The following is a 12837-nucleotide window of genomic DNA, read 5'->3' as shown; positions in this document are numbered from 1 at the left end:
ATGATGAGAGAAAGATGGATCGGCTTGGAAGTGAAAATTTATAGAGAGAAAATATAGCATTTGGTGAGACCAAAAAGAATAAAATTAATGGATGTTTATGGAGGTTGAAGAATTTTGTTATTTTTTTCCTTTTACAAAGTTCATGTATATTTTTACACCCAAGTAAATTTCATGGTGCCTAATGCCCTTTGATGCAAATTTTGTTGTTAAAAATGCACCTTAAAATTGACTTTCTGGGCCCTTCTAATGGTAAACTGACGGACGTTAACGGCATGGTGCCAGATGCTCCCTTTTGACAACTTCATGTATATTTTTACACCCAAATAAACTTTATGGTGCCCAGTGCTCTTTCGGATAAACTTTGTTGTTAAAATTGCACCTTAACCCCTAAAAAAATCGATGGTAGAACGACCTTAAAAAGTCAGCGATGCAACCACTTTAAGATGACACAATATCATAACCCCACAAAGAACTTCTCGAAGACATTAATTATAGAAAACCGCTATGCCATCCGAGACACTAAGGCTTGGAGGACGCTGCTGAGGCAAAAGAAGATAATAAGTTGTAGTCATAAAGAACCAACCGCAATGCAGTCCAAGAATCAAAATCAAAGCTTGAATAACAATGTAAGAGGCTAGCATGCAACCTAGACAACACTAACACAACCAGCAAAAAATAAAAATAAAAAAAAAGACACCAAAAGGCAAAAAATAATAACCCTGCAAGATGGACCTCTAAGAGATTACAAGTGAACTTACAAGCCCTTTTTTAGTATCGTAAACATTTGCCAGGCTTTTTGACATAAGCTCCATAAGAACCATCAAGAGGCTCCATTAGTGGAGATGAACAATATCTCCTACTTCTATTCCTAGTAGGCTCCTATGGAAAGCCAGAAAAGATTGCTAATGCTTTCCGTGGAAAGCCAGAAAAGATTGCTTAGGAGATACTACCTCCAGTATTTAAGATGAGAGCTAATTTCACTTTCAATTTGATCATAAACATAAGACCCCGATCTATTTTGTGTCATTTTCATTTATTTTTTTCAAAGTAATCCTTGTAATAGTTGTGCATATTAAAGATTTCATCAAATAGTAATTTTAGCTAATACAAATGATTGGCAACACATATTTATTACAGATAACTAACTTAACAAACTTTTTTAATCTCATTAAATTAGTCAACTCGTTCTTATATTAAGGACCAGAGATACTATGAGCTTTTCTACTCCAATATCACTAGTATGATCCTTCCAAGAAAAAGTATTCCAACAGATTCTTGATCAATGGGCAATTGGTACGTTGCATGGAGTAACAAGCTTGGTTCGCTTCAAACTGAAGCTTTAATGATCGTCTCCCACGTGCGCTTCCTCTTTGCATCAATTAGAAGGAGAAGAAGTAAGTGAAGGCACTAGAACCGATAATATGGATTGCACCCACAAGTCCAACCCGTCAAAAATAATGGGTTAGGGTTGGTCAAAAGCCAACTTGTTACTATCTCAAAAAATATAACCCGCATCGTCATAACTTGAACCCACGGTGGGTAGGCGCCTATTTTTTTTTTAAAAATAATAATAAAAGCAAAAGTAAGGTAGACTTTCATTTCAAACTTCATTACCATTAGAAATAATTAGATAAAGAGGGTTATTTAGTGTTGCTCGTTGGTTTCATTGGAAAAAAATGTGTGAATTTGTGTATTATCATATTGAGAAATTGGACAATTATATATTATTTGTATTTCATTGTGTTGTAATTTTTATTTGAATATTTATAATATTTTATATTATTTCTAGTGTTTTTTTTATTATATATAACTGCTAACATGTAAAAAAAACAAGGGAAAAAAAAGCAAGAAGGAAAAAAAATATAAATTTTGGCAGGTTGGTGGGTTTTGCCAACCTACCAGTCCGTGACCCGTCACGGGTCAACCCACAATTTTACCCACAGAAGCTACAGGCACAACAAATTTTATGATCTTGTCACATGGGCTTAAATTAGTTTTATCAAAGGAAGGAGATCACGTGTCCCCAAAAACCATATTTTTATATTAAGCTAAAATTACTCATCGGGGGTTAAATTAGTTTTCTTTTCCTTATTTCTGGTGCGAGATCTCATCTCTCAACTCCATAAAACTTAGCGGGGGAAATTATATATTAGGATATATAGAATATTTAGAAAAATAACACATTTTGAAACTAAAATGTTTGTGAAGGAAAAGAGTCATCAAATAAAATTCTTCAAAATCGTCATTAAGTTTCCCAAAAAAAAAAAAAGAAGAAGAAGAAGCACTCATAAATCAATGTATATCAAATATTATAATTCATGTATTTACTTTTTAGTAGAAGATAAAGATCAATGTATTTAGAATAATTTAATTCATATTCCTAAATTTACAATAATACATGTATCATAGTGATTCCTAAATTAGATATTTAATTAAGTGATAAATTTACATTTTTTTGGACAACAATCTTCTTCTGTAAGTTTACAAATACGAAAGACGTACAAAATTATATATTACCTCCAGTTTTTCATGTAAGAGCTAGTTAGAGGATGAATTTTGTCCTAAATAGAAGACCTCAACTCTATCTCTAATTTTTCCCATAATATTCCTATTGATTATAAGGGGTTCACATTAAGGGATAATTCCAATGATTCAATAGATATGATTTAAAATGATAGTTTAGGGAGATCAACACACATTTGTTACAAATAACTAATTTAACTAATTTTTTTAATATTTCCAAATTAATTATCTAATACTTATATTAAAAATCGGAGACAGTAAGGGAAAAAAAAGATGTAAAAATATAAAGCATATTATCCTTCCCCTTATTCCTCTCCACTTCACCAGTTCTATTACTTACATTCTCATTAATTCTATGCCAATTTTTTAGTATTAGGCTAGATTTAATGTCAAAGGATTAGATTAGAGTATTTTCTATGAAACAATGGAGTGTGGTAGTAATTTAGATGAAAATTCTTTGAAACTTATCAAATATAGGTTTTGGTAGGCTCAAAATGTCACATTTCAAAAATTTTCATTTGGCAATAAAGGATCAAAAATTGGGATGAGGGTCAACGTAGGAACTAGATGGGGAGATGAAACTACTTTTGATATTAAACCCCGAAAAGGTCCGAACTGGCATTTTCGTAATTATCGATCTAAGAATGGCAAAACAGGAAAATTTGAGAAAAATTCCAGAAAATCCCTGAAAAATGAGAAAAGTATAGAGTAGAGGTTTTGGAAACTCGGTTGAGATCCGAAAAGTGGAATTTCATTAAAAATGAATTATCACGGAATTTCCCGTAAACGGAGATTTTCAGAAAATTATTAGAAAAATGAAGGAAAATAATTATTTTAATGAGTTAAAGGCCTCAATAAATTTGGGAGATTGATGGGAAATTTATCTAAATATTTATTTGAATTTATAAAATTGGTTTTAGGCTTTGGAGGCTCAGGAATTAATTTTAGGGAATTTATTTTCCCTTAGATTTACCGATAAAGGCCTAATAGGAGAAAATTCAAAATAAATATCTAGAGGTGGTGAAAAATTCTGAAAATTTTTAGATCATGCTCCCATATTAAAAAGTGAATTATCATGGAGAGAAATTAATTTTTGGAGGTCTGGAAAAATTATGAAATGTTACTAGTGAATAGGAACCGATAAAGTTTCTGAGTGATTTGGGATAGGGATTTGATTTGTTGGCCATATTTTTGGGCCAACCCAAACCATTTGTGGGGCTCACAATGAACCCATTAAAGGCCCAATTTCTTGCACTTTCCAGATTCCACCATTTTTATGCAAAATTAAGAGATATTTGTGTGGAAAAATCTAGAGAAGTGCCACCTGATGAGATCTGAAGGTTTGAGACACTTGATGGCTGCCACATACATCTCCTTAGGTGTCTAATTTCGTCCAAATCAGGGGACAAGAGGGCAGATGGAATTTTTCTATAAATACCCCTTGAAAAATACAAAGAAAATGTTAGAAAATTGGGAAAAATAAGGGAAAACTCTGCTACTGTTCATCCAGCCATCTTGCACGAAATGCTTGAGGAGTTTAAGGCAAGGAATCATCCAACTTACTTCAAGAAAACACTAAGGGATGTCCAAGCATCAATATCTCTAAGTTTTACATTGATTAAACAAGGATTTTTGCTTGGAAAAATGCTAAAAAATTCTGAGAAATTCGGTTGAGATGTGTGATGATTAGAAAAGGATAGAAACCTTAGTAATCAAGTGGAATAAGGAAGATTAAGTGGTGTATGGATTGATTTTTGGATGAAATCAAAGTTAGGGTTTAAGGGGAGAATTTTTGTCCAGCACTGTTCATGAAGAACCACTTGGATTTTGCTTGATTTGATGATTCCAATGGCTTTAAAACATGTTTTTGTGTAGGGATATGTTGTTGGAAAGGGTTTAAAATCATTGGAATCAAAAATAGAATTTTTGAAAAACTAAGGACCTCTATTCGACCAAACCAGATTCATGGGGAAAGAGTTTGAATTTTAAAAATCTGATTGCACCATTGGGTTCCTCATGAAAAATTGTGTAGGATTGAGTCATGAAATGGTTGATTCTAAAGGAGGAATCAATTTGTTAAAATCAAAGACTAAAGGGGGGAAATTGTTAAGTAATATTAAAGTGTTGGAACTAAGTTGTCTTGTGATTAATATAGCCTATGTTTATGTTTGGTTTAATAGGCATTGAGAGGAGGAATTAAGGAGAAGCATTGCTCCTTGGAGGAATTAAGTGGACAACCTTTGCAAAGGTAGCTTTGAATTATAATTTGATTGTTTATCTTGCTTGTTTGTTGTGGTTGTTATTGCTTGGATTGGAGGAACTTTGTGGTGATATTGATAGTTTGATTGACATTGGTTATGCTTTGGCCAAATGCTTTGTGATATGTCAATGTGGATAATATGATGTTCCTCTCCTTGCATGATATTTGGTATGAATTCCTATGAGTTAGGAATGGTTTGGATTGCATGACATTTCACAACTAAACTTGCATTGATTTACATGACAATTATAATTCATATGCTACCGAGATTTCTTTGAAATCTCATTCCTCCTATGTTATTTTATGCCCTAATTAGGAAGTGGACCAAGCATGGATCAAGGAAAGGAATTGGCCTTAGCATAAAATGGCTTTATGGACATTATGTTATGTTAGAAACTTTTGCAATGTATAATGAACTTTACATGGATTTTGTAACAAGTTACAGATGACATTTTGATGTAAATTATACTGTTATTCCATGTTCCAATGTTGGGATTATGCTTGAGGCATTGTGGAAGGAATGTGGTTGAAGGAAAAAGGGGAAATAAATCAAGAAAATGGTAATTAGGGGATAGAAATTCCCTAAAAAGTGTCAAACTTGTGGTACATAAAATAATGAGTAATTGTTGGAGTTTGGACTTGAAATTTGGCAGGCCAATAGATCTCATTTTTAGCTTTAAAATAAGTGGTAATTAGTTAAATTTGGAGTTGTGTGCTAAGAGTTATTCCCTTTCAAAGTTAGGCAAAAATACTGAAAATTTGAAAATTTACCAAATGAACAGTACACTTTGACGAATTTCCTAGAATTATTCTGGATGGAATTAGACCTAATGATTATTTTTCCTCCATAGAACTCTTAGCAAGCTTCACGTAAAAATTGAAACCACTTTGTTTTTATTTTTCTAAATTTAGTTATAAATTTTTAAAATTGGCCTATTTTCGGATGAACAGTATACGGACATGATGAACAGTAAAATCCTGAATTTTGAATTTTTCTTCCGGCAATATTATGAAACAACTTATATTGGTTCCAATTGATATATAATAGGTTATAAAGAGAGGTGTGACACAAAACCTACCGAGAGCCTTCAGCGGTGAAGTATGGTTTTTTTTTTTAAAGGCTTATATATTATAGATAGGCTTCTAAAAAGGCTTCAGTCTTTTGAAAACTCAGACTTGAACCGGAAAAAGAACGATGTGTAGGTTCAGGTCTAAGCTCAAGTTTAGCCCCTTACAGTGTTAGGTCTATTTAGTCAATCTGATTGGTGTAGCCCATTTTCATCCTTACAACACCGTCCTTTTCCCTACAAAATTTAATTTCATTTTAATTCTTCATGGTGAATTTAAATTTCGGAATTTTTCATAAGCAAACGGAAATTAATTAGCTAAAAGGGTATAGTGAAATTCTCCCGGTACATAATGGGAAAATTATCATAAGATCCCACTCAAGAGAATTAAATACAAAAAGATCTCTTGAAATTATTAAATTAATCTAAAGTTCTAAGAGACCTCATTACAAGGTATTTCACTTGTTCAATTACTAAAGTGCCCTTATCTTTTCTTTTTTAATATATATTGACAATTAAAAGAACGGTCGTTAATAATTTAAACTGTAAGGATTAACAACAATTGCGGCAGGTATCAATAGCACATTTTTTCAACAAATCACAAAAATGTAATGCATGAATTGTCAATACCTATCGCGATAATTATTAATCGTTACGCCTTAAGTTATTAATGAGACTGCTCTTTCAATTGTCAATACATACTTAAAAAATATAAGAGCAATTTAGTAATTAAACAAGTAGAATATCTTATAATGAAATCTCTTGGGACTTCAGATTAATTTAATAATTTTAAAAGACTTTTTATATTTAATTCTGTTAGATGGGATTTTATTGTAATTTTTTCATATATTTATAATCCCCACCACGTGATTACCAACGGGGTCATGTGCCCCCTTTAGTTTATTATGTTTAATTTATTCTTTTTAAAATAAACATGCCTTTCCCATTTAATGGTCAACACCATAGTATCAAATGAATCAAATGGGGCCACGTCCCACATTGACTTTTTTCCTAATTCTTTGTTATATTGTTGTCAATACCTGCCATGATAATTATTAATTGTTATGTCTTAAATTGTTAACAACTACTTTTTTAATTATCAATGCATACTTGAAAAAAAATAAGGACAATTTAATGATTAAATAAGTGGAATCTCTTATAATGAATTCTCTTGAAACTTCAGATTAATTTGATAATTTTAAAATATTTTTTATATTGAAATTTTTTTAGATGAGATTTTATTGCAATTTTTACATATATTTATAATCCCCACCACGTTATTACCAACGGGGTCATGTGCCCCCTTTAGTTTATTATGTTTAATTTATTCTTTTTAAAACAAACATGCCTTTCCCATTTAATAGTCAACACCATAGTATCAAATGAATCAAATGGGGCCACGTCCCACATTGATTTTTTTCCTAATTCTTTGTTATATTGTTGTCAATACCTGCCATGATAATTATTAATCATTATGTCTTAAATTGTTAACAACTATTTTTTTAATTGTTAATGCATACTTGAAAAAAAAAAGAAGACAATTTAGTAATTAAATAAGTGGACTCTCTTATAATGAAATCTTTTGAAACTTCAGATTAATTTGATAATTTTAAATTTAATTCTCTTAGATGGGATTTTATTATAATTTTTTTCCATATATTTATAATCCCCACCACGCGATTACCAACGGGGTCATGTGTCCCCTTTAGTTTATTATGTTTAATTTATTATTTTTTAAAAAAACATGCCTTTCCCATTTATTTGGAATGATGTACTAGAAAAATGTGATCCTGACTGTGATTTTCTCCCCAATTCTTTGTTATATTTTTCCCTTTTTTAATTAGTATTATCATCATTATTTCATTCTATTTATATTACTATTATTTTGAAATTTTCTTTTATTTTGATAAATAATATTCTGAATAAATTGTCATTGCCTAATTAATTACGAATATATTCTATTCATCATAAAATAATTTTTTCCTGAATGTTACTTAAATTCTAAAAATAGAAATTAAGATATTACATGAGTCATAACCATAATCATTTCTTCTGCGTCATTCTTGCTCATTTGATTTCTTTTGCCTGTTTGGAACTGTAATAGGAGCTTTCAAAAGTAATTTTCAATTATGATTTATGAAATACAAAGTATGTATGTGTAGAGAATTTTATCTTGTCTTACGTAAAAATGTTTATAAGTACTTTTTTAACCAAATACAAAATTTGCATTCATAATAAAGGTAATTACAAGTTACAAATACTTAACAGTCCTCCTTTAGCATAATTAAAATTAAGAAAACAAGATTTTGAGATAATATCAATATTAAAAGATGAGAAATTATGGGCAAGAGCAAAAATTTCTTGCCAGGTGATGTTGAGACGAGAAGCACCATTGGGAGAAATCTGAAGAAAAACTTTTTCAACGCAATGAACCTGCATAGAAGGCTTGCCAGTAGATATCTATAAGTTGTAGTTATAAATCCATGATAGAGTAGCCTCTAGATATTTACAAAGAAAAGTAGAACCTACAGAAGCTTGATGATGCCATGGGAATTCTTTAAGCAGTGTCCCTCATAGCAAATAATACCATGGCAGTAATGTTTCCTCATTCTTCTATATTTAAATAGTAGCACATCCCAATCATTTTTGGTCAAATTCAAATGAGAGTGTTCACGGAGGAGGCTCTAATTAGAAGAGTAGGAAGATTGGAAGTTATTAAAAGCATATTCTGAGAAAGAAATTATATTCTTGATTTCATGTGTTGTGGCAAAAGGATGATCTCTTTTCCCTTCATGAAGCATTTTGTTTATTTTCCTCCATATAGTATTGAGTAAGCATATTAGTTCATAAATGAGATAATTCAAATCTTCCCTATTCAATTCTATCAATAGAAAAATAAACCAATTCCTAAATTCCTCAAAAGAAGTAGGAATTTTAATAGAATAAAGTTTGAACCAGACAGCGCTAGGAAAAAAGAATGCGTGAAAAAATGTGAATAGAGAAATTATGACAAACGAGAGAAAATAAATATTTAAGGGTAAAATTAAACATCCAAATCTTCTTTTAAAAAAAAAAAATTTCCCCACACATCGAGCGTATTCCTACAAACTCCCACCAAATATCAACTTTTCACACAAAACTATACAAAATGTATATGAATCACAATTGTAATCATGCATAATCTGTCACAATCATGTTTGAAATACTATTAAACACTAAATGTGAGTATATTTTCTAATAGGAATTTGAACCTTAGTCCATTTTTTTTCTAGGTATGTGTATCATTCTATTAGAAGTAATCTTATAAGAGGTATTGTTGGGTACTAAATATGTGTGCCTCTCTTCAATTCATCACATTGTGCAAAACTATCTTTTTTTATTAGATTCAACCCTGTTGGTGGCTGGTCCCCTTTTTCTTTTTTGTTTGTTTTGGGTACTGTGGCTGGTCCAATTCTAACAACACCGATGCTGAATTAAAATCTACGGCCCAACACATTAGCTATAACCCGCGAATTCATAGTGGCCTAACTAAGGGGTAGGGCCCAAGAGGAAACTACAAGAGAGCGTTTCGATTTAAAAAAAAAAAAAAAGAGTGCTCTGCCCCACCTAATAGTAGTCTGCCGGTGGCATCATCACCTAAAACCTTGTTAATGATTATTAGGAGGGGGAAAAAAGGAAAATCCAAAGAACAATACATAATATAAAACAACAAAAAGGAATATATAACAAGATTAATATTTACCCATGAACAAAGAACTCTTATCAATGGATATAGCCGCTGGTCAAGAATTTTTTTTGGTGTAACCGGAATATCTCCAAATCACATTAGATTTAAAACTAATTTTTTTTGGACGGAAGTAGTCAAAGAATATCCCTCCTAACAAATGTGTCTTTTTAAAATTCAAATTTATGTTCTCTTCCTTATAAGAAAAGTCTACTACCACCTCAATTAACAGCTTGTTGGTCACTGATCAAGAATATTTAAAATTCAACCGCTTCACCATATAACATCTTCATTTTATTATTTAGAGACCAACGTAATGTGAGAACTTTCACAGAGAAGTATGAATTACTTAGCATTGTTTCTGAATGCCAAATGATTTTATATCCAAGAAAAACACGTGTGTGTGTGTGTGTGTTACATCGTATCCAAACCTTTCTGCTGCAAGAATTTTACAATTACGAATTTTGGGGTATTGTTATTGTTTTGTGAGAGATGGAGAGAGTTTGTGACCAAAAGAAAAAGAAGGCAGAGAATAATGGAGCTTTGAGGGCCAAAATTGGCAGCGTAACATTCAACTTTTTGTACAAATAAGTAAAAAAAGTCACTATATTCTGTTCTTAGTATAATGACTAAATAACTAATTTATAAAATATTAAGTATATTAGTTAAGTTAGTTATTTGTTACAGATCTATATGTTTAACTTTTACACGTTAGGTGTTTTTCCCTCACACCAAAGCCATATGGTTGAACTCAATATTGAACAATATATCATGTCAAATCTTCATATAAAAAGACTCCTATTAAAAGATTGCTTTCTCAAAGAATAAAATAATGATCCATATAGGAGGAAAAAACACATAAGTATTAAATTAAAAATTAAAAAAAAAACTATTGGTATCTCAAGAAATTGTTTTCCCTATATATATATATATATTCTTTAAATGTATATAATTAGTTATTTGCATTTTGAATGGCCATATTTGGAAAATACTCAGCTGCCCCGGGCAAAGTGCTGACGCAGACTTGCTCCTATGTTTCCGTTGGTTCATCGTCCTGTAAGAAAGCGACCATGTGATAAAGTCAATATGGCTACCAACGAGTCAACGATTCAATGCCAAAACGAAACAGCACCAAAGTCTCACTTTTTGGATTCACTGACCTCAGACCACACATGACACTGACCATTCAAACCCCGACAGGGAGAAACCTTCTTACACAATCAATTCATGGCGTAGCTTCCTGCAACTTCAACTTCATGCAAGCTTCTGCAATATCCTCTGAAATTATGAGCTGAAAATCTAAAACTTAGGAACCTTTGAAGGCTAAGATAGATAGATTTCACGACGCATATTTACAAATTACCGTAACGATATGTTCATAATGATAATGAAATTTGAATCTGAACACGTTTCTTTTTATGATACAATACCAGTTTTTAATCAGCTTAGTTTAAAACCAATAAAGAAGAACCAGAACTAAGCCATCTATATTCCTCTCATGAACTGAAAAACCACCCTATTCTTTCTCTGCCCAGTTATTAGCAGATCAATTTTAATGCTTCAGAGACATTGTTGAATCTGTAATAACTGTAGAATCAACAAAGAAATCCGTACCTTGTTGATGAGAATTAAAGGTTCGAAGAAACTGAAGGAAAGCCTGAAGTAGTCAGAGCGACAAGAAAGGAATGAAGAGTAGCTGAGGGATGGAGGAAGGGGAGGTATGACTGTTAGGTTTTACCAAAAGCTCAAGCTTTTTTTTTTAAAAAAAAAAAAAGAACGGGGAAATTTTGGCATAAGGGAGAGAGAGAAGTTTGAAACAGAACATGTTAATGGCTTATTATTTTTGTATGGGAAGGAAGAAAGTGAGATTGAAAGAGAGAGTTTGTGATCAATGTTGTTGATTAATACTATGAACCGTAATTATGACTCTCCAACATCATCACCTCCAACTCCTCCTTCACCACTTCCAGTTAGTTTTGCACCAGGCAACCAGAGGTACTCCTTCTCGGCATCATCAACTCCTTCGCCGCCCTTCTCGCCGGCACCTTCCAGCCAAACTTCTCTTGAGCAGGAGAAGCTTCCCCTTCTGCAACAAGACCAACCAAATACTGATACTACTAATTTGCCATCAGCCTTTTCATTGGATCTCCAGAACTCCCAAGAATTGGAACCTAAAAGTACATGCCTTCAAGAATTGTAAGCTCTCTTCTCTTTTCACAGTAGTCATCCGTTTGACAAAAAATGTTTAGGTTTCGCATCAGGAACTTTCCATGAACATTTGCTTTCATTGGCTTATTAGATTTTACTCAAGTGGATTAATATTTCATCAGTTACAGAGAATGAATAATCAGATCAATTAGATTTATAATTTATTCGATTCCTTGTTTACAAGATGAGGGCAAGCAAACCCTTTGCAAGCGATTTCCTTTTGAAGTTACTTGACTGGTAGGTTTAGTTTTCTATAATTCAAAAACCAGGCATTATTCCTACTTAAAGCACACAACCACCAGTCAAACACAGATATAAGTACATCACAATAAAGTTTATCATGTTTTTTTTTTTTTTGCCCCTCTTTAAACTACCGTTACAGGATTTTATTTATTTATTCATTTAAGCGTATATTATGAGAAAGAAAAGCAGCTGGTACAGTAATTTTATATGACTTGCTGGTTTTAATTTGTTGGCGTAATGAAACAGGTTGGAATGGTTTATGCAAAGATGCTGCTGTTGTTGCATCAGATTTCTTGAATTCTCCAACCGCGACAAGAATTCTCAACCGTAACAAAGCAAAAGACAAAAACAAAAGCATGGTTTCTCATTTTAGCCTTGCTTTTACCAGAATGTTTTCTTAATCTTCTAGTATAATTTCAGATTCAGTTTGACATTCATTCAGTCGCTAACACAGCTTTTTCATATGCCTGGACTCTTTTTCATTATCATTTAACTCTGTATGTATCCGAAAACAAACTCACCAATAGCAGAATAAGATGCATCTGTGAGCATCAAAGGGCAAGACTTGAACATCATCTTTGAATGTGTTTTGAAAACATAATTGTGAGCTATCAAATTACGAAGAATTCCTGAAGGGGTGCGTTTTATATAAGAATACTCTTTAGCATGCAGATACTAAATACTGGTATATTCTAAATATCCCACCACAATTTCTATTACTTAGTACTTAATCATCCAACAAAATCACATACCATACAACACTTAATTACAAATTAAATTATTGTGACGTGGCAGAATTGATGATATGGTAA

At 31.9% G+C, this 12837-nt stretch overlaps 1 protein-coding gene across 1 annotated transcript; it reads left to right on the top strand.

The window, feature by feature from the left end:
- The first annotated feature begins 11334 nt into the window (after window positions 1-11334).
- LOC114729236 (uncharacterized) lies at window positions 11335-12623 on the top strand. The gene is made up of 2 exons (XM_028916224.1): window positions 11335-11770; window positions 12272-12623. The coding sequence occupies exons 1-2, from the start codon at window positions 11466-11468 to the stop codon at window positions 12354-12356; spliced, it is 390 nt and encodes a 129-aa protein (XP_028772057.1). The 5' UTR covers window positions 11335-11465; the 3' UTR covers window positions 12357-12623.
- Window positions 12624-12837: the final 214 nt, after the last annotated feature.

This window comes from Neltuma alba, unplaced genomic scaffold (assembly GCF_004799145.2).
Source record: "Neltuma alba isolate B1F8T4 unplaced genomic scaffold, ASM479914v2 tig00012615_pilon, whole genome shotgun sequence".
Taxonomy (NCBI): Eukaryota; Viridiplantae; Streptophyta; class Magnoliopsida; order Fabales; family Fabaceae; genus Neltuma; species Neltuma alba.
This window is presented reverse-complemented; position numbering and strand designations above follow the sequence as displayed.

Bases quoted from the DNA above. Each gene is read 5' to 3' on its own strand.
- LOC114729236 (XM_028916224.1), top strand. From the start codon at position 11,466: ATGTTGTTGATTAATACTATGAACCGTAATTATGACTCTCCAACATCA. The intron at 11,771-12,271 runs GTAAGCTCTCTT...GTAATGAAACAG, and splicing joins AGTACATGCCTTCAAGAATT to GTTGGAATGGTTTATGCAAA.